General features: G+C 41.1%; 1 protein-coding gene across 1 annotated transcript; it reads left to right on the top strand.

The window, feature by feature from the left end:
* Nucleotides 1-15,828: 15,828 nt before the first annotated feature.
* CDC23 (cell division cycle 23) lies at nucleotides 15,829-26,483 on the top strand. The gene is made up of 16 exons (XM_035338706.1): nucleotides 15,829-16,038; nucleotides 16,114-16,186; nucleotides 17,876-18,013; nucleotides 18,305-18,347; nucleotides 18,708-18,813; nucleotides 18,899-19,031; nucleotides 20,624-20,801; nucleotides 20,895-20,992; nucleotides 21,226-21,307; nucleotides 21,907-22,060; nucleotides 22,211-22,330; nucleotides 23,184-23,259; nucleotides 23,561-23,622; nucleotides 24,493-24,571; nucleotides 24,666-24,785; nucleotides 25,582-26,483. Exons 1-16 carry the CDS (start codon nucleotides 15,923-15,925, stop codon nucleotides 25,750-25,752), a joined length of 1,749 nt encoding a protein of 582 aa, XP_035194597.1. The 5' UTR covers nucleotides 15,829-15,922; the 3' UTR covers nucleotides 25,753-26,483.
* Nucleotides 26,484-27,710: the final 1,227 nt, after the last annotated feature.

Below are 27,710 nucleotides of genomic sequence, written 5' to 3'. Positions count from 1 at the left end.
ACAGATGTCCAAGTAGATTACATCAGTTAGTCTTCCCTTGTCAGCTGATGCAGTTAGTAGGGACCCCCAAGAATCATTGAGACCAACTCCTGGCTCAGGACTACCTAAAAATCAAACTGTAAGCCTGAAAGCATTGTCCAAATGCTTCTTGAACTTGGCAGGCTTGGTGCAGTGATCACTGCCCTGGGGAGCTTGTTCCAGTGCCTGACCACCTAGATGAGCTAGGTAACAACAGACCTCTCTCTTTTAGTTCACTTGCCTAGAGTGGCCAAGAGGTTGAAGGAGGACAGGACACCAATATTCCTTAAACTGGAACTACTACAAAAATTGTAAGTTACTAGTTAATTAAATTTAAAACACGATTATCCTTCAACTGGCTACACATTTCTAGGCCACTGCAACACCATGGTGATGTAAACTAATGTGTTTTATTTAGAACAGATGAGAAGAGAATATATGCTCAATTGTCTTTCAGCGGATGAAAGGGTATCTTTTAGAGAAGATGCAGTAATTGTTTAAATCACCATTAGCTTAATCATTAATCTGACCAAACGCCACAATGCAACCCAGGAAGAGAAGGCATCAAGTGCCACAGAAGTCCTTTCAGATCATGTCTGCACTTAATAAGACAATATGAGCATAAACAGTAAATCACATATCACTTGTATTCTCTGATATTTTCCTCTCTTGAACCAGGACAGTTGCCAGATTTTTTTGTAATGTTGCATTTTAATATACATTCCATGAAGACTGCGAGTCATCCTTACTCTTTATGATGATAAGAAAAACAAAGTTTATCTACTTTCATTAAAATAATCCCTACAAATTAGAAAATTCCTTATATTGCAGCTCCATTATACTAATCTAGTGGTGTTTGTAGGGTTTTTCATAGAATCATGGAATGGCCTGGGTTGAAAAGGACCTTAAAGATCATATAGTTTCAAAGCTCCTGCTCTGGGCAGGGTTGCCAACCACTACAGCAGGCTGCCCAGGGGCACACCCAGCCTGTCCTTGAATGCCTCCAGGGATGTATTGGGATTTTGTATTTCTTGCTCTTATAAGGGAAGAAAAAAGATTTACTCTGCATGTATGTACAAAATATTTCAACAACCTGGGCTTCTGTAAGAGAGTCACAAAACTCTCAGAATCAATTTGCAAGCAAATTTACTTGAAATTATTAAACTAAGTACTTCAAATGCCTAGGCTAACACTCAGGGTATCAATGTTAGAGTTAAACCACCAGTAAAACTGAAGGTTCTTAATGCCCCAATTTCTGGTGACCTGTAGAAGATTAACTGGAAATAAACTATGTCACAGAAGTCACTATTTGGCTTCTTGGACTTTCTAATCCATCATAATATGGCTAGCACCAGACAATTTAGAAATATTAAATTCTGTTTCAGAACAGCATTGCCCTCAATTAAAGAAAAAAAGGCAATTATGTGCATGACATAATTTAGTAATATTTAACTTCATTTTTCTCAGGATGTCTAGTTTGATACACTGTATATCAAGGAAATAAATTTTGCATCTTTATCAGATCCAGTGACAGCAGAAACCTCTCCTGCAGCAATTCATCAACATAGCATAAGTGTACATGTGCACTACTTTATCTTCCATCTGAAACAGTACAGCTCAGTTAAAAAGCTAGGAATTTCAATATAATTAACTCAAGTGAAAAAAGCCCTGTTATTTAGAGTTGCTGTTTACTTGCATATTCACAATGTCCCCAGACATTCGTAATTCAAGTAAGGCTTATATATCACTAAGTTCCAGAAGAACTGATGAAATCTGAGGAGTAATTACAACTGTACAATAAAGTTAATTAAAATTTATTTTATCATCACCACATTAGAACCTAACTTCCGAAAGACCATTTTGAATTTTTATTCTAGTAAAAGGCATATAAAGCAGAAAGAGCATTCTTTCTTAATGCATGTACCAGTATAGATGATGGTGGCCACTCAGCTGGAAAGTAGACTTGGGGGCCCTGGTGGACACCAAGCTGAACATGAGCCAGCAATGTGCCCTTGCCGCAAAGAAGGATAACAGTGTCCTGGGCTGCATTAGGAGGAGTGTCACTGTAGATGGAAGGAGGTGATCCTTTCTACTCAGACTTAGTGGGGCCACAGCTTGAGCACTGTGTCCAGTTCTGGGCTACCCAGTACAAGAGAGACATGGACATACCGGACAGAGTCTAGCAAATGATGCATCCCAAATATGAGGAAAGGCTGAGCAAGCTGAGACTGTTCAGCCTAGAGAAGTAAAGGCACAGGGGGATTCTTATGAATGTACATAAATACCTGAACATAAATACCTGAAGGGAGGGTGCAATGAGGACCAAGCTAGGCTCTTTCCAGCGGTACCTAGAGACAGGACCAGAGGCCATGGGCACAAACTGGAATACAGGAGGTTTGGTCTGAACATCAGGAAGCTGTTTTCCACTGTGCAGGTGAGGGAGCACTGGCACAGATTGCCCAGAGAGCTGGTTGGAGATACTCATAAGTCGTCTGGTCATGGACCTCAGCAAATGGCTCTTGGTGTCTCTGCCTAAGCAGGGGGCTGGACCAGATGACTTCCAGAAGTTCCTTCCAACCTCAACCACTCTGTGATTCTGTGAATTCTGCAGATCTGTAACTATAAGACAAGTTAAATAACTTATCTAAATGCAAACTGATCATGCACAGAATCGGTACCCAAACTCATGTCTCGTGTTCCAGTCCAGCATCTGAGCCACATGAGGAATCATACAGCTTTACTGTTTCAGAGTAGAAAGACTTGTCAAACAAACAAACACAGTGCTATTTCTTGAACAACTCATTCTGCTTTGCTTATCAAGCTTAACTGTTATTGTCTTTCTGAACCAGCAATATTTCACATATAATAATGTTTTTTTCTAGTCATCCCAATATTCTTCTAATGTACCATGTTTTACTCAAGTTCCTTCCTATCACATTCTCTTGTTTTTAATAGTTTTTCCTGCACATAGCCCAGAAGTTCCACTTCAAAAACTTCCTAACTAGTCTCCATTTTCTGCTCAACTTTTATTTATTCTGGATATTAAACAAAACAACCAAGAAACAAGCAAACAAACAAAAAACAACCCAAAAGAGTCTTTTCATTCAATCTTGTACATAAACTACAGTTAAGATTTCTACTTTTGAGCACTGATGATGCTCATTAACTCTCACAAGCTGTCCATAGGTGCCAAGATCAGCTATGTTTTCAAGGTAACTTCTACTAGTGTACCCAGAGTACTAGTATCTTTAGCATCTTAGGAGCTATCATACTGTTTTAACAACTGTCCACTTCAGTTTTACTTTTGTTTTCTAATATATACAGCTCTATTTTGCACTAGGCCTTCATTAACCCCACAGAAACACTGTTATGCAGAAGATAGTCACACATTCTTTGTTGGAGAGATGTTGGTTTTATTAGTTATTACAAAAAAAAAAAAATTCTTTTTTTTTTCTTAACAAAGTAGGCAAAAAACAGTAACCAACACTACAGAACAAAAGAATATTACAGAAATACAGTGTTTTCTTTAAAAAGGTCAAGTTGAAGGTGACATCTTTCCTATTAAATATATTGTCTCAGTGGCATAGATGCAAGCCAGAAATGCTACTAAGCATTCTGATTGGGTTATAGATTGAGCAACCAGAATTCCCTCTTACAATCAGGAAGAACTGTGGGTACTGGTCGTTTATTTATTTTTAAGGTCAAAATTACTGCTGCAATTTGTATAAAATGCTGCTGCTTTAAAACATAATAATGGGTTGCTGATCATCATGAAACATCCTCCTTCTTTCTCATATGGAGAGTAAGGACAGAAAAAGGGGAAAAATGCCTAGGCAGACCAAATATAAATAAGGATTTGCAGAATAATATTTTAAAGTTTCCCGGCATTAGACATTTGCACTGATTTGCTCAGTAACAAATCTCTGATAAATAAGGAAACTACCAACAACAATGTTTCTCACTTCCTAGAGGGAGGGGAGAAAAATCACTGCATATCAATAGCTTTTACTTCTTCCAGCATAAATTTACACAAATAATAAAATGGGTGGGTCTGCATTCCCACATTCACTTCCCTCACTCCTATGCTAATTCCACTAGCACTGTGAAAAAACATAAATGGATTTTTAGCTCTTGTAGTTTTTTCATCACGATCTAGATGTGCAATCATTAGCATCAAAACAAGGAGAGAAGGTATAAGACTAACCTTTCCAGTGACAGCATAGACTTCTGTCAGATGTCAGTATCAGTAGAACCACAGCTGCAGTATCTCAGTATTGAGGGGACTGCTATTGATTCATCATTCCTACTGCTCACATGCAAAATGAACTTGACCATTCATTACATTGTCCCCAGTCTCCTCCTCAGTGACTTCCAGAATACCTAGCAGCACACTAAGCACAGTCCAGTCAAACTAATCTAATTCTTACAATTCAACCTAATCATCACAGAATATCATGATTTTTGAAGATTGCTTAAAACAATTGTCTTGTAATCTTGAAAAGGGAGCAAGTTTATTCTTCACTAACAGAGGAACTGCAGTTTAGCAACAATCTGAAGGCTCCTGAATGACAGAATCACTAAGATCCTGCACAGTTCTTCACAGTTTCACAGTGGTATCTATGGGTCTTAACAGGCAATATGCTAAGCACATGGTGCATACTGAAGTTTCCTCAGAGTCTGTGGGCTAGTTACGCCTGCATAGCTGATACTACATTCAATCTCAGCTGAAACTGCAATTAAATAAAATATCTTTGAAACAGAAAATACATGGCATGAGCAAATGGATTTTTCAAACATAAAGAAGTGATTCAGGCACAGTAAACACTTCTGCTGCATGACTCCAGGGTCCTCAGAGGCATTTTATGTCACTTCATCACAATTAACCTCCCAAGAAAGCAATTCAGATCTGAGCAAGAGAGACAAAAAGAAGACGTTACTGACAACACACAAAGTCTATTCTGATGTCATAATGCTATATTACTTGAGTCACAGGCAGATTTCCCGGTATTCAGTTTCAAAGCAGGAAAACAGACAATGGAGAGCATACAGAAGGAAGAACAGCTCTCTGCTGTGAATCAGATGCAAAATGATTTAAGCTACTGGCCAGATGCCGATGAAGTTATTAGTACTGCTGAAAGTTAAAGAACCATACCTGAACACATTATTTGGCTTTGAAATGTTCCCCAATCTCAATTGTGCACATGCTGTAAATAAAGAATATAACTTCCAGCTCTCCCACAGTATCTTCAGGGTTAGAATATGCTCTTCTATCTCCTTATTTCCAAAAACGACAATTTACTGTAAACTCAACTCATAGCTGCCACTACCTCTTCTGACATTGTTGTTCAAGCACCACCCTTTATGTATCAGCACCACCAACTGTCAGTACTCTGTCACCTTACTTGAAACACCTCTTTTTGTTTGTTTTTAATTGTACTATATTGCATTCCACACAGGAAAATTTGGTACTTCATGAAACCAGAAAGTATTTCAGCTCTAAAGAAGTTATCAGTCTGTGATATGGGATCAAAAGGACAAACCACAAGGACTGCTGTAGCTACATGCACAGGTCTGTAAGGTTCTAGTAATACTGAGAAATTCTTACTAGTGAGACCATCTTAAACATAAAGTACATTAGTCATAAAATGAGCAACCTTAATAAAACCAGGCCTTAGTACTGTTTGGTCAAAACAGATGTTCAAAATGTCTATAACAATCCAATGTTATACAATAGCACTTTAAAATAAAAATAATTTTAAACCTTCACATGATGAGGATACAAGAACACATATTTCTGCAGTTCTTACTCAGACCTTTACAAATAATAATCGCAGAAGGAAAAATAGTTTTCCATACTAAACCACTATGTCAGCTCCAGCAGGGAGCTGTCTCAGCTTGACTGTAATCTGGTACCTCTCTAGTCCATAAACTCATAGAACAGAGATATTTGCACTACAAAACTCCTCACCATCAGTAATGCCTTCTCGCTAGCAGATGAAGCGCATGGATTCCAAATCAGTTGATTGCAAACTAAGTCCAAGTTGCTTCTGCTGCAAAGGATAGTCCCATCCTTCTCATACACTCTTGTAAATTTTTTGCCATCCATGTGAGCAGCCCTACGGTCTCTCCACAAACTGGACAAGGCAATTGATTCAGTTGAAAACTGAAGCACCCTCTTTCATACAAAATTTGTTTAAAGCTAGATCAGTTTTACAATCTGGTTTATTCTGTGGTTGCATAATTGCTACCGTCAGCGTGACAGACCCATTAGGAGAAAGCAGCCTTGAGTAGGTGAAGAAGGATCACAAAACAGCAGTCTAAGCAACATGGTAAAGGAAACTAAAGGTGTTCAGACATTTTTAAGGTATCATTTTAAGATTTTAGCCCAATGACAGTTTATGTACTTCCACTCAACTACTCATCTTTCCCTTGCAGAGCAGGCAAGCAGAAAACACTGACCTACACCTATTTTTTTTTTTTTTTTGTGATATGAAATCCATCTGCTTAGCCTACCACCAATAAAAGTTTCTCAAGGAGGTAGATTGGATTTTGTGAGAGAAACATTAAATCCCTTCACTACCACAACCCCAAGTTCACTTCTTGATTTGAATGGTAATCCCTGTAACGTAAAACACGTATGAATGAAGTATGAATGCTTGCTGCCTTGCTACCCATGCTATCATTTCATGGACAAGGACTATGTGCTTCCCAGGACTATCTGTGTCCTGGAAAGGACACTGTACCTGTTTTTAAAATTCTAGTGAAGAAAAATGTGCTGCTGCAGTGAAAGATTTTCTTCTATCATGTTTGTAATGAAGGCATGTCTGCTTTCAGTCAGGTCAGTTCTAAGCCTCCCTTGCTGTGTATTCTATCACTGCTTGTCCCCTAAGGGAGAAGGATAGACAGCACTGCATCAAACAACTGCAGAAAAAAAGATCATTGTATTGCATGCTCCATTACTCATGTTAACACACTCTCTGGACATCAGACATTTTAGATTGTGCTGGTCATTACTATGACTGGACTATAATGCATGTTAACCACATGAGATATTCTCCAGTCAATATCCCATAAATGACTCTTATTTATTTATTTATTTATTTATTTATTTTTTCTTGCAACATATTTGATTTATGAGATTAACAACAGGTCTATAAATGGAGAAGAAATAACAGGAAAAAAAATCTCAAATTGATGACAGAAAAATCATATTAAAATCACTCCTTCCATTCTACCTGAAGACTGCAAACCCTAACATCCCATTTTTCAGTGCATTTCAATTGGCCCACAGCATGGAGTGTCTATTTTTGTCCCAACAAGATCCCTGCCCACATTAATGCACCTCATTAATCAGTAGGTCTTTGTTCTGTGTTTTTGTAACGATCTTAATTTCATATCAGTTGCCAGATCTCATGTTTATACTAAACAATTTGTCCACGTCCTGTGGGTTTGTACTCTTTTAATAGTGTTCCCACTTCATCAATTCAAACAATTGTTAATGACCTCCAGAACTACTGGGACCAGTTTCAGATTCTCACTTTCACTGCTGTAATAACCATGCCAGAACCAGTATGAAAAGACTTCCTACTAAAAAAGGAAACATGTAGATTTCACCAAGGACACAAAACTGCCAAATCAGTAATCCCTGTAGCCCAGTTTCTTCTATGTAGTTCTGACAACTGTTTCTCAAAGAGTGCAGAAATTCTTAAAATACATTGAGATCTTCCTAATAGCAGATATACACAACAGAGTTACCTGTTTCAACACAATCACTACTTCATACTGGCCTTACTGAAAACCCCACAGTACCCCTAAGAAAGATGACAGAGGATGGCAGCTGTTTTCCACATACATCAAATGTTCACTCCCTACATCCTACTACTCTTCCCCACACCTTGCAGAATCCTTGCTCCAGGTGCTAGGGTCCATCTAGCCCTAGGGTCTAATAGCATCTGCAAACATTTGAGTGGTTTAAACATTTCTGTACCAGACAGATGCCTCCATGTGTTTTGACATCCATTCTGAAGAAACAGATGGTGTACAAAGAGGTTATTGAAATCAGAAACGCTCTAGAAATACCTAACCTGGATAAGGCTTGCCAAACCCTACCAGCTACTAAAATTAAGAGAAAGTTGAATTGGTAGCACTGGCATGCCCTTCCCACTACAGCTCTGTCACTCTTCTCCATGGTGGACCCTCCCTTACAGGTACATCTAATGACATCCAAGAGATCCCAGCCCTACTATGTCAGTGCTGCTTTTATCAACCTTTTTGTATATCCTCCCAATCAGCCTTCCTCTCATTCTCAATATTCCCTTTCACATTTCCAGAATGGCTCTGTCACTTCCCTGCTGTACTGTACTATCTCAAACAACTACAGCAGGAATTCAAGTATTAGCAGTACAATGCAGAGGAACTAGAGATGGGCTAAAGTTTCCTCTTTCCACAGAGACTAATGATGACTTTCTCTAGCCTACACTAGGGCAGACCCACTCTTGCCTGAGAGGCTCCATGCTGCATGTCTCCGTCCAGTACCAAGTTAGAGGAAAAATATAAAAAAAATAAAGAAAACCACACCTTCTTAAATGAAACTGTACAGTTGAATTTTAAGTTGGATCTTGCTTTACAGCTGATCCTGCTTTTTTCAGGGAGTTAGACCAGATGACCAAAAATCTCCTCAAATGCAATTTACTACAGTTCTATGCAAAGGGAACACAAGGTTTAAAAGGTAAAGTTATCTGACCCAGGCTTTGAGACAACTTGGTATGATTTTGGACAGAAGTAAAATGCTCTTTACTTATGGTTAAACATACTAAAGATGATGTAATTCATATGTATACGAGTTTCAAGAACAGCCTTGGGGAAAGAAAATGGATTTTCACCTACTTGTATACACACCTCCTATATCCTTTTCAGTGTCACTGCTTTCCGGAATACCCTCCCATTTTACATTTCTGCTCAGATACACAGATTTACATTTGGCTGTGTTGAAACACTTCACTTGAATAAGTTCAGCTTACCAAGTGAGCCAGGTACATTTCTGATTACCCTGGCCTCTGACTACCCTTTCTGATTACTTGTAAGGCTGGCAACTGATGCATCAGTGGCTGATCTCACATTGTCAATAAAAATGGTGAATTGCATTTGGCTGCTGAACCTGGTAAATATGTACTTTAAACTGTCCTCTTGAATAACCAATGCCTTTCAACAGCTATGAAACAACTATGAACAACTTTTTTGTTGTTTGTTTGTTTTACCACAGAAGGTGTCCAAAGAGAGGTGGTTAAATTAATGTTGCTTTATATGAACAAAAACCTGAACTCACACACCTTGCAGAATTCTATGCATATTACTTCTCTAATGACAGTTTGATTGATGAATCTGTAATCTCTAAGAATGAAGCACAGTTTGATAAGAACTGCTTTCCAAAAAAAAAAAACAACAAAAAAAAAAACACCATAATTAAAGCACAGGATTATAATGCCAGGATCTTATACTGGATATTCTTTGTATGGAATCTACTGCCAACCTAAGATAGCTGTCAGCCAGGGAAGTTCTCTTGCTTGTTCTTCTTAAAACTAGCACAGTATTAGATTTTATTTTTTTTAATATTTCAAAATTTATTTTAAAAAAATCTAACATAGTTGGGACACAAATCTCTTCAACAACTTATTTTAAGATTCTTGGATGCAAGTTCTCTCTTCCTGCTTACTTAAAAATATATATTCTGCATTTTAGCAACTTCCTTTATTAGTAATAGGTTAAAGAGCCTCTCATTCTTACACAATACACACTCTTGAGTTTTCCAAATAAACCCCTTTTAGTTCTGGGATTTTTGTTCACAAAATTCTACAGTTTTAGAACACTAAGAACAAAAAACATGAAGCTACAGCATACTGAAGTTATATAAATCCTCCTAAGAATAAAAACAGATAATTTAGCGCAGATCAGAAAAGCCCATAGAATTGACACAATTTTTGTTAGCAGAGCTGATGCTGCACCTGTGTGGTGCCTGACCTCTAAAGTGAGAATGTTTTTCTTCACCCACTTTACATACTTCTACAGAATAAACAGATTACCTATTCAATCATAAATTTTCCAGGCTCAGGATCAGTGCATCCCTAAGAACAGGAAATTGGGGAAGGGAGGCAGGAGACCTGCGTGGACGACCAAGGAGCTCATGGACAAGATCAAAAGGAAGAGGAAGGTCCATTAAATGTGGAAAAAGGGCCTATCCTCTTGGGAGGAGTATTGGAGTGTTGTCAGGGCCTGCAGGGATGCAACGAGGAAGGCTAAAGCCCACCTGGAAATGAAGCTTGCAAAAGAGATAAAGGATAACAAGAAGTTTTTTTTAAAGTATCTAAATAGTAAAAGGAAGACTAGAGATAATGTGGGTCCCCTGCTGAAAGAGGGAGGTGTCCTGGTAATGGGAGATGCCGAGAAGGCAGAGATACTGAATGCCTTCTTTGCTTTGGTCTTTGCTTCAAAGACTGCCCCTCAGGACTCCTGGACCCTGGAAGGAGAAGAAAGAGTCTGGGAAATGGAGAGCTCCCCCCTGGTTGATGAGGGAGTGGTTTGGGAGCGTCTGAGTGGGATCAGTGTACACAAATCCACGGGGCTTGATAGGATGCATCCACATCTGCTGAGGGAGTTGGTGGAGGTGATCACCAAACCACTCTCCATCATGTTAGAAAGGTCTTGGAGAACAGGAGAGGTGCCTGTAGACTGGAGGATAGCCAATGTCACTCCAGTCTTCGAGAAGGGCAAGAAGGTGGATCTGGGAAACTACAGGCCAGTCAGTCTCATCTCTGTTCCTGGAAAGGTGTTGGAACAGCTTGTTCTGGAGGCCATCTCCAAGCAATTGGAAGAGAAGAAGGTTATGAGGAGTAGTCAGCATGGATTCACCAAGGGGAAATCATGCTCGACCAACCTTGTTGCCTTCTATAATGGCATCACCAGCTGGGTAGATGGGGGGAGAGCAGTGGATGTCATCTACCTTGACTTTAGCAAGGCTTTCGATACTGTCTCCCATGACATCCTGCTAGCAAAGCTGAGAAAGTGTGGGATAGAGGAGTGGACAGTAAGGTGGGTTGAGAACTCAGCTGACTGGCCGAGCTCAGAGGGTGGTGATCGGCAGCACAGAGTCCAGCTGAAGTCCTGTGACTAGCGGTGTTCCCCAGAGTTCAGTGCTGGGTCCGGTCCTATTCAACATCTTCATCAATGATCTTGATGAGGGAATAGTGTCCACCCTCAGCAAGTACACCAATGATACAAAGCTGGGAGGAGTGGCTGACACACCAGAAGGCTGTGCTGCCATTCAGCGAGACCTGGACAGGCTGGAGAGCTGGGCAGGAAGAAACCAAATTAAGTTTAACAAGAGCAAGTGTAGAGTCCTGCACCTGGGAAGGAACAACCACATGTATTAGTACAGGCTGGGGGATGACCTGCTGGAGAGGAGCACTGTGGAGAAGGACCTGGAGGTCCTGGTGGACGACAGGTTGGCCATGTGCCAGCAGTGTGCCCTAAGTGGCCAAGAAGGCCACTTAGGCCTGGCGTGCATTAAAAGGAGTGTGGCCAGCAGGTCAAGGGAGGTGATCCTCCCCCTCTACTCTGCCGTGATCAGGCCTCATCAGGAGTACTGTGTCCAGTTCTGGGCTCCTTGGTACAAAAAAGACAGCGATCTCCTGGAAAGAGTTCAGTGGAGGGCCACAAAGATGATACGGGGCCTGGAGCATCTTCCCTATGAGGAAAGGCTGCGAGACCTGGGTCTGTTCAGCCTTGAGAAAAGACTGAGAGGGGATCTTGTTCATGTTTACAAGTATCTTAAGTGTGGGAGACAGAGGGATTTGGCCAACCTCTGTTCTGTGACGGACCAGAGACCAGCTCATGCATGTAGCTGTGCAATGACATAGCGAACAAACTCCTGGTCTTTCAGCAGCACCCAATTAGTACAGCCAAGTCAATCTGTGTCTCTCTGAGATATTATCAGTTTCATGCACAGAGTATTTAATTAGTCTCCTGCTCTAAAAGCCAGCCTTGGGTGTCACTTAATAGACGCATCTATTACACAATGGAATGACAGGAAGAATTATGCCTTCTCATTATGAAGCAAGTCTTGAGAAACTGAATTACTGAACTCAGCCACCAGTAAATACCCTTTCACCCTTTTTATGTTGCCTCAAGGAAGAGCCCAGAGCGCCACCTTCTGTTTAACGGCCAGAATCACAATTTCAGCTGCTGCTAACTGCTGCAGTAACAGCCATTCACAATGAAATCGATCGGGTTGGGTACCAAAAAGAAAATCGTTTTCTTATTAATCAGCTCAGTATGTCATACTTGTCAGACCTACTGCTCTTCTAGAAATGCAATCATATGAACAGCTAGAGCATAGCTGCCCAAGTGGCACACATCCAGATCCTGACACAAAGGATATTTTTCATAAATTTCAGCAAGCATCCAAATGAGTAGCACCTCATACATTTTTGCAGAAGGTTCTATATTTCTTACTTAAATCTCACAGAGCACTTGCAGCTATTGTCACAATTTCCATCCAGGAAAACAACACACAATACCCAGCGTGACCAAGGCTGAAGTGAAGATAAACAGACTTTGATTATATTACTTCACAGACCTCACTGAAAACCACTCACTGCATACTTGTAAAACCTGAACAGCCTTAAATTAAAGCAGTGTAGTTATCAAATAAATATCAAATGCAAAATCAGAGAGTACAGAACAATTCACTCTAAGACCCAATCCCCAAATACAGAGAACACAAGAGAGACTGTAAGGACAATGAAAATTCATTTTTAGATAAAAAATAGGAGTCTCTTTTCATCTGTGTTTTGGAGCAGGGCAAGGAGAAGAGGAACAAGAAATGAGTCATAGGCATTTTGTGTGTTGATTAGACATCTTTGTAATGAGAAGTATAACAAAAAACTTTTTATTTATATCTTGGACATATGGGGTGGCAGAGTATTTTCTGTCAAAGCTACAACTGAACTTGCAATATGTTTGGCTATAATCAAAAGATAAAAAAATGCAATATTAATTCAGACCTTAAACAGCGGATTCATTTGCTTTGTCTATTTGAAAGACCATAAATAACTCATCACTGCCCACTTTAACAATAATGTGAGCTACGCCTATTTCTGTAAACCTCTGCAGAACAACCTTCATTTCAGCAGGCTGCTCTAGAACAAATGGGTCCAGACCAACAGAGAGGTACAACCTAAAAACTGTTGTAGTAATCATCTAACTGAAAATAGGTGGTGGCCTTAGAATTCAAACTGGATTCAGTGCAATCAGAAACACAAACATTCAGTGGCTCACAACAAAAATCTTTCATTATGATAATAATGAATCAAGTATGGGGACATTATACTAATCAGTTATACTCCTTTTATTACCAGTGACCTTGAGGCCAATTCAAACACTGTGTCCTCTCATTCAAGTCACTTTTGTAATAAAAGAAGCGATTGTGAAGGGTATTTTCGTAATACTGAGAATAAAGTGCCTTCACAATCATTAAGAGAAAGAATAAAAAATATAAACTGCAAACTACATAGAAAAGAATTTTAACATTACTCATTCTTAATTACTCTTTTAAAAGGGTCATAGCTGACATTCTGATACTAGAATGAACACAAAAGAGGTATTATCACCTTTCTGTAAAAGCTTAAAAAGCAGTTGGGCACAATGATCCTAAAACCAGTCCTTAAATTTCTGTATTTGAACCATTTGAGCCAAAACCAGAAACTGAAATTGAACCAAATGCAGAAATTGAACTAATCACCATAAAAAAGATACAGAGCCAAACTACATTCTAGCATAATACCAGTGAAGTCCCTAAAGCATTGTAACAAAAATGCAGTGGGAAAATAAAGAGGCTGAAATGAATAGGAAAATACTGTGTTAAAAGTACAGCCCTGAGATACCAGTATTAGAACCGATTCAACTTCTTGTTTTCAAGTTACAAACCGTAAGTCTGAAAGCATTGTCCAAAATGCTCGACAGGCTTGATGCAGTGATCATTGCCCTGGGGAGCTTGTTCCAGTGCCTGACCACCCTCTCAGTGAAGAGCCTTTTCTTAATGCCACTCAGCCTGAACCTCCCCTATCGCAGCTCCATGCTGATCCCTTTGGGCCTGTCACTGTCTCCACAGAGATATCCACCTGCCCCTCTGCTCCCCTCTTGAGGAAGCTGTAGGTTGCCATGATGACACCCCTCAATCTCCTCCTCTCTAGGCTGAACAAATCAAGGGATTCAGCTGCTCCTCATATGTCCTGCCCTTCAGACCCTTCACCATATTTGTTGCCCACCTTTGGACACTCTCTAATACCTTTATGGCCTTATATTGCAGCACCCAAATCCGCACACTGTTCTCGAGGTGAGGCCGCACCAGTGCACAGCAGAGTGGGGCAATCCTTTCCCTCGACTGGTTAGCAATGCCGTGCCTGATGCATCCCAGGGTATGGTTGGCCCTTTTGGCTGCCAGGACACACTGTTGGCTCATACTCAACCTGCCATCAACCAGAGCCCCTAGATCCCTTAACGTGGGGCTGCTCTCCAGCCGCTTGTCCCCCAGTCAGTATGTATTTCCAGAGTTGCCCCGTCCTAGAAAAATCTGGCACTTGGTCTTGTAAAACTTCATGAGGCTGGTGATTGCTGAGCCTTCTAATTTGCCAAGATCTCTCAGCAAGGCCCCTTGTCCCTCAAGGGAGTCAATAGCTCCTCCTAATTTAGTGTCTTCTGCCAACTTACTTAGTATGCACTTGAGTCCTGCATTTAGATCATTTATGAAAACCTTCAAGAGAACTGGGCCTAAAATGGAGCCCTGAGGAGCCCCACTAGGGACTGGTTGCCAGCCTGATGTTACCCCATTTACTATAACCCTTTGAGCCCAATCTGCCAGCTGATTGTTCACCTATTGTATAGTGTACTTGTCTAGCCATATGCTGGATATTTTGTCCAGAAGGATACTGTGAGAGACAGTATCAAAATCATTACTGGTCTTTTGTCTCTGGCTTTCATCCTACAAGAGCCACCAACAGTCTAAGACCCAAACCAGCTAAATTTTAATTATATACAGTGGGAAAATTAAAAATATGTGAAACATTAAGTCAGAAGTGAATGAAATTTTCAGTTGCAGCCAAGTTGGGTAAGACCATGCAAGAAGTCTTCTTACTGTACTAACCCTTCCTCTGACTTCTCTGAATGGGCTTTCTTCTAGTTTTCTCTCATCCTTGTTTCTCCTCACTCTGTGGCTTCAAAAAACATTAGCCAATGTGTCTCAGTGCAGGTATCTGTTAAAGAAAGATAATATTTATCTACCTTAGATGAAAGGGACAAACCCCAAACAGTTATTAATGTTCTGTTAATATGCAAAAGTCAGGTGTAAACTACTTAATTAAAAAAAAAAAAAAAAAAAAAAAAAAAAAGAGCAAAACTCAGAAAACAGGGAAAGAAGGATGACACTGAGATACACAATCCCACACTTCCAGAAGGTAGAGGACTATTTGAACCCTTACGTTTGCCTAGCCTTTGAAAAGGATCTGGTTTTGCGGGTACTTCCCAACAACGGGCCCGGCTACCAGCGAAGCAGGGCACACAGGAACCCCAGGAGCACCGGCTCCCCGCTCCTCAGGCCGCCGCCCCCTCGAGCCGCCGGCGGGCCCAGCGCGGCACAGCGCCGCCAGGCCGCAGGTCGGCGCCCGCGGGCGGGGCGGGGCGGGGCGGGACGCTGCGCCGTTGGGAGCTGCCCAGTCAGACACCGAGGCTTCGGCGATCCGCCTCCGATTGGGAGCGAGGGTCCTCGAGCTCGTCCAGTGACAAAGCTGCGTCTACAGCGCGGAGGCGCGCGGAGTGCGCGGGGCTGCGATTGGCGGGGACGCGCGCCGGCGGGATGGCGGCGGCGGGGCTGTGCAGCGCCGACTTCTCGGACCTGCGGGAGATCAAGAAGCAGCTGCTGAGCGTGGCGGAGCGCAGCCGCGAGCGTGGCCTGCAGCACAGCGGCAAGTGGTGAGCACCGCGCCGGGCGGGTGGGTGGGCTCCGCGCTAGCGGCTGTCTGCGCGCTAACGGCTGTCTCCACGCAGGGCCTCCGAGCTGGCTTTCGCCCTGGAGCCGTTGCCGCTGAGCGAGTTGCCGCCGCCGCCCGCGCTCACGGAGGTACGGCCGGGGGGGGGGGGGGGGGCGGGGCTGGCCGGCTGCGGTGCCTGCAGCGAGTGTCGGCGCGCGGGGCGGCCCCGGGCCCGCCCGTGTCCGTCGGCGCGGGAGCGGTCGCTGCAGCACTTCCAGCGGCAGGAGCCGCGAGCTCGTCTTTAGCCCCGTCTAAAGCCGTTAAGGAAAAACGCGATAGTGATGTATTTATTTTTTGAACTATTGCGCACGAGGTAGTTCTGAGTGCCGATCCTTATACAGTGCTGTAAAGGTCCCTTCCACCTTCCTTTTTTTTTTTTGCGGTGTGGTGGGCTAGCCCGAGTAGGCCTTGCAGGTGAACGCATTACTTTAACCATTTTGACCTCTCCTAAATGAGAGATTCTGTAAGCAAAATTCGAAATCGTGCCACTTAATTTTGACTTCTTCACCTTCACTAAGTTATTGTGATCAAAATTATTTTATGCCAGTAAACTTGTCCTCCTTAGGGCACAGGAGAAATAAGATGTATCTTCATCCCTGCCTCCACAGTGGTACTGTAGAACTCATAGGTGTAATCCTGCTTGGGTAAATTACTGCAGTGCATTACTGCATTACATGTCACAAATGCATTTCACAGGATGTTCTAGGTTGGAAGTGACCACTGGGTCCATCTGGTCCAACCCCACCCTGCTCCAGCAAGGCCACTTGGAGCAGGTTGTCCAGGACCACACTGAAGCATTTTTTAGTATCTCCAAGGAGGGAGACAGTGCAGTTTCTCTGGGCAAACTGTGCCAGTGCTCTATCATCCACACAGTATAGAAGAGCTTACTGTTGTTCAGACAGAGCCTTCTGCATTTCAGTTTGTGCCCATTGCTTCCTGTCCTGTCACTGGACAGCATGGAGAAGGGCCTGGCTCATTCTTCTTTGCACCCTCCCTTCAGGTATATTGATGAGATCCCCCTGAGCCTTCTCACCTCCAGGCTGAACAGTCCCAGCCCTCTCAGCTTTTCCTTGTATTAGAGATGTTCCGGTCAATTCATGTTCATGGTCCTTCACTGAACTTTCTTCAGTATGTCTATGTCTCTCCTGCATTAAGGAGCCTGGAACCAAACATGGTTCTCCAGGTGTAGCCTCACTGGTGCTGAGCAGAGGGGAAGGATTGCCTCCCTCGACCTGCTGGCAATACTTTGCCTAATGCAGCCCAGGACACTGTTAGCCTTCTTTGTGGCAAGAGCACGTTGCTGGCTCATATTCATATTGGTGTGTACCAGAACCCCCAGGTCCTCTTCTGCCAAGAAATTATTCAAGGCATAAGTTCCAAGGAAATCTTTGCATTTAAATTGGAAGGTTAATACTCTCCAATGTGGAATTCCTGAGTACTTTTTTTTTAGTTGTCATCGTTCATACTTGTTGAACAGCAAATTCTTGGTGTCTGTCAGCTTGCCACTGTGTATTTCCTGGAATCTCTTTGTTTACTTTAAATGTTTCTAACCAGTCTGTATTCATTATGTCATAACTAGGAATCCAATCATATGAGGGAATGGAGAGACTTTTTTGATAGTACTTAACTCATCTTTTGAGAGTGAACAAAACTATAATGTTTTTTGTTTTGTTTTTGTTTAGCTTTCAGGGTGGTTTCATTAATACATTTGTAACTAGGTGATTTTCATAAAGCATGGCAGAGCTTCTAAGGTCTTGAACTCTTCTGTGTTCCTGCAGGAGGATGCTCGTGATCTGGATGCCTATACATTAGCCAAATCCTACTTTGATCTAAAGGAATACGATAGGGCTGCATATTTTCTTCGGGGCTGCAAGAGTCAGAAGGCTTACTTCTTGTATATGTACTCTAGATACCTGGTAAGACAGAAAGAAAAATTGCCTTTAAGCACTGAACTCCTCTGCTTCCTTTCCTTCCCCCATGTGGAATGTGGCAAACCTTACTTATTTGTCTATACTGTTTCACATGTCCCCCTAAAAATCCAAATTTATATATATAGTGGGGATGGGAAGAGGAGAATGGGGAGGGTTCTTATTGGAACTGTCTGTGATGTTCATGAAAATTCAATTCATATGCTGCTATCAGAACTGCAGCAAACGTAAGGAATATGCTGTTGTAAAATAATCTTGGTTTTCCTCTGTTTTCCACAGTCAGGAGAAAAGAAGAAGGATGATGAGACAGTGGATAGTTTAGGTAAGGCTCTAGTGTCAAGAAATGCAAGTTAATATAATAAAGCTTGCAATAATGCATCTTCATTTAAATCATTTTGGTTTCATAGCTTTTCTCTTGATTTTTTTGGATGATAGTGGGCTGTAACATAATTTGCTTTAATTCTCTTTGTTGGCTTAAGACAGGTTAAAGATTTTCATCTTTTAGTTCTTCTGTTAAAGCAGATCATTGGACTGATTTTATTTTTTAAACAACAACAAAAAACCTGACATGCTGGGAAGTTTTCTGGTCATGTCAGTGATGATTCTGAATATACTCTAGAGTTCATAGTTAATGTGGAAAGTCTTGAACGAAAGCTTGCTGTTTGACTTGCTCTTCATGCAGGACCACTGGAAAAAGGACAGGTGAAAAATGAAGCTCTACGAGAACTGAGAGTTGAGCTCAGCAAGAAGCACAAAGCACGGGAACTGGATGGGTTTGGCCTTTACCTGTAAGTGTCTACAAGTATTTCTAATGTGTTTGTGTACATTTATGTGGATCTTCAGGGTTTTATGACTGATGAACTTGATTCACAGGTACGGTGTTGTGCTGCGGAAACTGGACCTGGTTAAAGAAGCAATAGATGTCTTCGTTGAAGCTGCTCATGTCTTACCTTTGCACTGGGGAGCCTGGCTGGAACTTTGCAACTTGATTACAGATAAAGAGATGGTAAAAGTTGGGAAATAACAAGTTGTGGTAACAATTTCTGGACTGTAACCTGACTTAGTAACCAATAATTCAGTTGCCGGCAGATTGGTGTTGCCCACTGCTTTATTCTGTGAGACTCTGTCCAAGAAGGCAACCCAAGATCATAAATTATATTGTTAAAGTCTCTTTTTCTTCAATTGCTTGCTATGCTGTTGCCTGAGAATCTTTATACAGGCAGGATTAATTCCTTCACATTCACCCACAAGGTGGTGTAAGAAATGGCTGATTCACACATTCTGAAATAGTTGTCCACTGGGTTATTGCTTTGTGTCACAAAGGAGATCTTCCTAAGGTACTTTTTTGTCTGGTTCTAGTACTGCAGTTATTGAGCACTTTTGGTGACTTGGTATTATATGTAGAATCACTGCTTGCAGTGTTTTCAGATGACTGAAAGTTTGTGCTTTTCCTGTCACATACTACTGTGCAAATTATTTGCTATGATACAAATGATTTGGTAAGCAGTCACTCATCCAAGTAAACCTTTAATAAGTCTGTTCCTTCATTGTTACCAAGTAAAGTATAGTAGGCTTGAATCTGTAATTGGAAATAGTTGACTTAGAAGACCCATTGTTTGCACTGTATATGATTTGGAGAGATTACTTTGAACATGCTGGGGTCTGTTTTTGTGGCTTAGACGTCTATTAGTAATGGGAGTGTATCTCCCGAGTTTAGCTTTATCCTAAGAGAATCTAGATTGCATACTCTGATAGAGCTTCATAATGTGAAATAATGCTTGCTTATGGGGGTGACTGAGAGATTTGCTTCCAAAGTGCCAATCTGATTCAGACTAAAAGGTACTTCCTTCATCGAATATAGAGTCACATGTATGGGATGAACTGTATCAAAGAACTGAACTTTGATTATTTTGTCTTTATGCATGGGATTTATGAGACCACTCCTGTAATTCTTCAGTCAATTCTGGCTGATGGCATATTTTAAAAAGTAGAGGTGGCACAGAAGAGAGTCTTACTGATCTTTGAAGAACAGGAAATACATTTTTGGTGAGATTATTTAGAGTTCTGTTCATTTAGCTCATTTAAAAAAAAGTAATAATAATATTGATGCTCAAACATGGGAAGAAGATACAGTCTTTTGAAGGACTCTTGAATTTAAAGTAGAAATAAAGCCAATAACCAAAGCAGAAGCCACATTTGAAGACAGTTGTTTCTTCACTGGTTGGCCAAATGCAAAGGCTTCAGTTCTGATTTCAGTCATCGTAGAAATAGATTGGGAGTGACTAAATGGAATTACATGGTCCATATTTTACTGCTTTTTAGAATGGATGTCTTAATGCTCCTTTCTTGTTCTAATATTCTTAATTTATAGGCATTATTTAGCCTTTCTTGTGGAAGAAGCTGATAGTAATTTTTGGTTCTATTACTGCTCTTTCATAGTTGGTGTTATGGCCTAAGAAAGCACGATTACAGGAAAGTCTCCTACCTCAAGACTGTCTACTAAATCATGGGAGGGAAGATAATGGATTCTTTGCCACAGGTGGCTGTTAGAATACTACTGATTATCATTTCTTCCTCCTCTTCTTTGGTTCTTGCTAGTTGAAGTTCCTGTCCCTGCCAGATACGTGGATGAAAGAATTCTTTCTTGCACACATTTATACAGAGCTGCAGCTGATAGAGGAGGCTCTGCAGAAGTATCAGAGTCTCATTGATGCAGGATTTTCCAAAAGCACCTACATCATCTCTCAGATTGCAGTTGCCTACCACAATATCCGAGGTCAGTGGTATTTAATAACATACAGGAATGAGCCTCTTAACACAAGCATGGCATTTGTAGTTCTTGTTCTCACATCTGCTGTTCTTTCTTCAGATATTGACAAAGCTTTATCCATCTTTAATGAGCTAAGGAAACAAGATCCTTACAGGATAGAAAACATGGACACTTTCTCCAACTTGCTGTATGTCAGGGTAAGCACCCTTTCTATTCCATGTCCATCATGATGCCTTTTATCAGAGGTAAGTTAAACACTGGCGAAGCAGCTGCTGTTATCTAACTTCTCTGAATATAAGTGCTCAGCTTCTGTTTTCTGCTCCACAACTCCTTGAAATAATATGATCTGTGCCTTGTCAACTGCTTAGGTTTTCATTGTCTGAATCTGTAACATGATCCTTTCCTCATCACGTTCACTTTGTTTCACTAGAGCATGAAGCCTGAGTTGAGCTACCTGGCTCACAATCTCTGTGAGATAGACAAGTATCGTGTTGAGACCTGCTGTGTAATTGGTGAGAGCCAGCCCTTTTACGTGTTCTTACTATGCTGTCTGCAGACTGTAGGAGAAAATCTTAGTAACACTTGTGAAAAATGATCAACCAGCAGGGCCATCAAAAACATTTGGTGAATGTGATTTCAGGCAGCCTAAAAAACGGACAAAATGAGCGTACCCCTTTTGTCTCAGTTCTCTCTGAAAGAACTACTGTAATACTGTCAGTGCAAAAAGTATTTGAAGAAAACATTACGAAGGCCCAGGTAGCTGATAATGCCTTTATTTATAGTCCCGAAACTACAACAGAAAAAACTGTGTGTCAGGTCTAGGAAATCTGTTGAATAGATCATGACATAAGTTTCAACACAGAGAGATGAGATCTTAACTGACTGGTACAGAGAAGCATTTGATCAGAACACTGGAAAACAGACTGCTATTAGATCGCTTGAAGTTCGAGTCAGATCTGCCTTTAATATGTCTCTTCTTAGAATCTAAGTTAGGAGGTAGTAGATAATATTTCCATCTATTTTTTTTTTTTTTACTTCTCTGCTGTTTTTTTTTTTTCTCTATTTATTTAAATGTGTGTTTCTATTTATTTAATGTGACTTTTTGCTTTAGGAAATTATTATAGCTTACGTAGCCAGCATGAAAAAGCAGCACTCTATTTCCAGAGGGCCTTGAAACTGAATCCTCGTTATCTGGGAGCCTGGACACTTATGGGACATGAATACATGGAAATGAAGAACACATCTGCAGCTATCCAGGCTTATAGGTATCACTCATGTGCCATACAAAACAGTGTTTGAGTCTGCATACATTTGAGTTGGATTAGATCTTTTTTTTGGTTGTCTTTTGCTTAACTGTCTTGTCTTGTCTTGATCATAACTGCTTTCTGACTAGTTTGTCTCCTTTTCTTTGACAGACATGCCATAGAGGTGAATAAAAGGGATTACAGAGCCTGGTATGGCTTGGGGCAAACCTACGAAATCCTCAAAATGCCATTTTACTGTCTCTATTATTACCGACGGGCCCACCAGCTCAGGTAGAGTTGAAAATGTAGCCATGTCTATTGGTGTTCACCCAGACCTGGTGGCTACTAGCTGAGGAATTTGCATACAGGAACTGAATTGGGGAAGGGGGAAGAGCATTGTTGCTAGCTGATTTGTTCAGTCTCTTTATTACAAATTCTTCTAGTTGTATTCATTAGCTGTTAGCAGCTTTGCCACTTATATCCTGAGGAACGCTGGTCAGGAATCATAGAACCATTAAGGCTGGTAAAGACCTTCAAGGTCATCTGCTCCAATCATTCCATTATCTGGTGAAACTTGAGGCTATTCCCTCATGCCCTGTTGCTAGCTGTCTGTGAGAAGGGGCTGACCCCCGTCTCCCCACAACTTCCTTTCAGGTAGTTGTAGAGAGCAATAAGGTCTCCTCTGAGCCTTCTCTTCTCCAGGCTAAACAACCCCAGTTCCCTCAGCTGCTCCGTATAGGACTTGTGTTCCAGACCCTTCACCAGCTTCTTAGCCTTTCTCTGGACATGCTCCAGGGCTGCAATGCCTTTCTTGTAGGGGCTCAAAACTGAACAAAGTACTTGAGGTACAATCATAGAATATCCCAAGTTGGAAGGCACCCACAAGGTACAACTCCTGGGTCCTCACAGGACCACCCCCAAATCAAAACATATATCTGAGAATGTTGTCCAAATAATTCTTGAATTCTGGCAGGTTTGGTGCCAAGACTACTTCACTATTCCAGTGCCTGAGGAATGTAAGTGAAATTTTATGTAAGAGAAGATGAAGGACACTGGCAGATATAGGTCCACCCCCCAGCCCCCTGAGAAAACAGCTGAATGTCCATTAAACTACATTTAGGATTTTTTTTTTCTTTTTTTACAGGCCTAATGATTCCCGTATGCTGGTCGCTCTAGGAGAATGCTATGAGAAGCTTAATCAGTTGGTGGAAGCTAAAAAGGTAAGTGATGACTGGTATGTGGAGTAAGACATTAGGATGCCCCCTAGGACACTAAGTGGAGTTGGAATAAAATTGTGTGGCTAGAGCTACCAGAAATGCATGCAGCATGTTAGGTTATTGAAATCCTTTCTGTTGCATTTTAAAACAGGCAAAGTTCTGCTGTGATGTAACGAGAATAGCTGTTAAAGAGACATGTACATCTGATATGTGTCCTTTTGCTTTAAAGCCATGCAGTTTTCTGTTTCTAACTTGCTTGCCTGAGTCATTTTTCTTGTGTGCTTGACTGATTCTTCTTTGACAGTGCTATTGGAGAGCTTATGCTGTGGGAGATGTGGAGAAAATGGCATTGGTGAAACTAGCAAAGTGAGTATGGATTAGTACTGAACTGTCAACATGTTGTTAAATGCAACTAAAGCACTTTGATACCTAATGATAAAATACTAAATGGAAAACAAGTGGAATTGCTGTTAGGTACTATTACTTTTGGAGCTGCGTAATAACTGCTATCTTTAGAAGGTTTGCAGCAACTGCACACTCTCTGGTGTCCAGCTTTAGCTTTAATTTTCCATCAGAACAGCTACAGAGGAAGTCATGGGATAATAGGGGTTGCAAGGGATTTCCAAATCCTGGGGTGATTTTAGTACTAGTAATAGTATGTCTTACAGTGAAACTTAAAGCAATCCAAGCAATTTGTGGTGGTAGATGCTATACAAAATTGTAGATTGATTTTTTTTTTTACCCCATTTCTTTTCCTAATATATGGATGTGACATTAGAGAAGGGTCTAATGTGAAATAAATGTGAACACTGATGTTAGCATTAATTTTTGGTGGGGGGAAAGAAACAGGCAGGTGAGAGGTGAAGCTATTGTACAAAGATTTTGGGGATATAGGGGGGAAGAAGGAACACTGGAAGAAATAGCCAGTTATAAAAGACTTTTCCAATCTTATTCTAAACTTTAAAATGTAACAGAATAGACGGACGTTCCTGCTTTGGTTGTATCTGCAGTACTTCTAGCAATTGTTACCTGACTGGTTTCCTTCCTGATAATGTGACTGTTCTCAGGCTAGATCATTTCTTTCAGTAAGGGACAGTACATGATGCATGTCTTGCAAATTCTTAAAGAAAAGACCTAGCTCTAATTCTGCAGGCTTAGTAGATACATTCTCATTGACCAAGACGGTCTTTGACAATGCAGTGTTGTTCCAGTGACCCATTTTTTCTCAATTTCTAGGCTGCATGAACAGCTGAATGAATCTGAACAGGCTGCTCAGTGCTATATCAAATACATTCAGGATATCTATTCCTGTGGGGTAAGATGTTATCTTGGGAACAAAATGAAATGTAAACATGATGTAGAGCTACCTTGGAAGATACTCAAAGATGGTTTTTCCCCCCTTCCTATAGGAGATAGTGGAGCACCTGGAGGTCAGCACTGCCTTCCGTTACCTTGCCCAATACTACTTCAAGTGTAAGCTCTGGGATGAAGCCTCAGCTTGTGCTCAGAAATGCTGTGCATTCAATGATGTGAGTAGATGCACAATCCCTGGTATCTTGGGGGACCTCTGATGTTAATCTTGGCTATAATCGTAGGTATGAGTAGACAAATCTTTTATTGAAGGAGTGTGGACTGTCTGTCACGCAGGTGAACAGTCTCATTCTGAATGTTTTTGTATACCTGATTACTGTTGCCTGTGATTAACTAAGGTCAGGGAATATAGTGTAGATAGCAAACGTGAATTAAGTATTATTGGTTTGGTGTTGACTAAGTATAAGAATTTGAGACTGCTAAAAATCTTGATGGTGGGAAGGTGGTCAAATGTTACAGTACAGAGGTTACAACAGTGCTAGAGTTCTATAGGTGACTCCATATTCTGAGGTTTTCTGTAGTTTGTAAGGGGGCAATTTTGGATTTTTATTTCAGACTAGTAGCCACCAGCCACAAGGCAGGGTATGTGTCCTATCTTTCACAAAGCTGTCTGGAACTAAGAAGAACCTGAATTCAGCTTATTTGTATCTTCTCTTTTCTACTTTTTGATGGAATATGTAGACAGTAGCAGTGGTCAAAAGTAACATGCAACTGTCAAAAGTAACATGCAAATCAGGTGAGTAAAAAGAGGAAGGATTATTTAAAAAAAAAGTAGCACACTAATGTTCTTGATAAGTAGCAGAAAAAAAAACTGAGGACATTTTTAAATATTTTTCAGAGTGACAGTCTTACAGAGCGATAAACTAGTATAACTTAGGTTGCTTACGTACTGTTTGACCTAGAAGCAATCCATACATTGATGTGTTGTTTTGTTTTTTACTAATTACTTTCCAGACTAGAGAAGAAGGAAAGGCCCTTCTACGGCAAATCTTACAGCTTCGCAACCAGGGAGAGACCTCATCCACAGAAATTGCTGCTCCCTTTTTCCTCCCTGCATCATTGTCAGCTAACAGCACTCCCACACGTCGTGTCTCCCCACTCAATCTGTCTTCTGTTACACCTTGAACAATGCTGATACCTCTAACTTGTGCATTGAATGTGACGTTGCAGATGGGGCTTGCAACCACTTAGTTCTTTCCAGTGAAATTTTTACATTCAACCTTGCCTTCATGTGAAGGGTTATGAGTTACCAGAGTCCACAGCTGAAGAAAGATGTGTCCAAACAGCCAAAGGTGCAGCCTACGTGAAAGTGTCTATGCTGAGATGTGAGCATCTGCCATGCTTCTCACAAAGTCATTCCAGTCAGTGGGCAGATGTGTTCTAATATACTGGACTACTAACTGAGGGACTGGGAAGAAATTGTCTGCTTGAGTTAAAAATGTATTAGAAGTGTGACTGCGCCCTGTTAATTCTGGTCTTTACTGAACTTTGGATGACATCTTAGTGGTATTCTTGCTGCATACATCAGAAACTGTTACCTGCCGGGCTGCTTAAGATCTTTTGCCTGTCTCAAACTACACAGAAGTTCCACTAAAGTGTTATGAGGCACTTAGATACTGTTGGCATTTCTATGTTGAAGGACTGACAAGTGTCAGGAATCTCAAGTAGCCGTAAGTGACAGTTGTTGGTTCTATCTGTGATTTTGGCAGTTATTTTGACTTTGAAAAGAAAGACAGCCAGTGGGATAGCACAATTAAAAAACCAAATGATTCAGCTACTGTCGTTGGGCTTTTTTGTGATGTAGCTTTCATGGTACTGTAGCAAATTAAATTGGATGAACCATAATTTTAGGATTGGCAAATGTGGTGGATGATGTGATGCCGGGGGTTCCTTTCTTCCAAGTCTGCTGAATGTCAGGGTACTGCTCGTCCCTCTTCATGCATCCAGCCAATGGTAAGTCTAATTGGTTTTCAAAGATGTATGCATATGCCCATGTAGTACAAATATGACCATAAATGAATGGCTTAACACCAACAAGAGGATAGTGCCTTTAGAAATGCACTTGCTTAAGGCACAAGCCATAGAAATGGTGTGATCCTCTTCCTACTTGCTGGTTTATCAATATGCTAGTGGAACATACGTATTTGCTTTCAGTGTCTCATGTACATTCTCTGTTCTCTTCAGTCCCTGGACAAGACCTTAGGTGTCTTCAGTATCCATATCTAGACCTTTAAGTTTTTGTTCCGTCTCAACCCTGGAACTAGGATCTCTACAGATTTTGTTTTTCTCCAACTTGCCAGCTAGTCCCACTTGAGATTGCTATTGGACTTATTGCACACAAACACATCCAGTGTAGAAGACAGGCTGCCATAGGGTTTAATAAGTGTAGAACACTGTGGTGATGGGATGCAAGGCTCAGTTCGACAAGGCTTACCGATCAGCAGCCTGCTTGCTTGCAGTTGTTAGTTTTTTCTCCCCATTCCCAGCACAGTTACTCCCTTCCATTTCCCCATACTAGTTGCTTCCTGGCCCATCTTCACCCCCTCACTTGATATGTGGTTCTTCCCCTAGATATTCTATGATACATTTTATGTGGTCCTGCAATCCCCTTCAGACATCTTAATATAAATTTGCTCTTGCCTGTGAGACCCTTCCTGATAACTGACCACAGTCTTACTGGTTACAAAGCTCCAGATTGAATCTCTTCAGAGTTACACTTTGATGGTTCCTTTAATGGCCCATCAACCTCTGTCTTAGAGTGCTAGCCATGGTTATCTGTCAGTAGGCTTTTAACTACATGTGCTTCATTTGCTGCCTTTCATGTTTATTGTCCTGTCTTTTACACTCAATAGCTGTTAACCAGATATCCTTACACATGTACATGGTTTGTTCACACTTTTACTAATGTAATGAAGGATAGAAGTTAATAACCCTGCTGACTTTGACTTGAATCGTCTTACTTGTTGACAGTTAGTACCCTTCAAAAACAGTGTTTGTGTTTAACCTGCATGGGAGGAATGTCACTTTGCTTTGAGAAGTGAAGAACAACCAACAGTTCATGGTATCAGTTTGACGTGTGACCT

Source organism: Oxyura jamaicensis, chromosome 13 (assembly GCF_011077185.1).
Source record: "Oxyura jamaicensis isolate SHBP4307 breed ruddy duck chromosome 13, BPBGC_Ojam_1.0, whole genome shotgun sequence".
Taxonomy (NCBI): domain Eukaryota; kingdom Metazoa; phylum Chordata; class Aves; order Anseriformes; family Anatidae; genus Oxyura; species Oxyura jamaicensis.
Note: the sequence above shows the minus strand (reverse complement) of the source record. Positions and strands in the feature narration are given on the sequence as shown.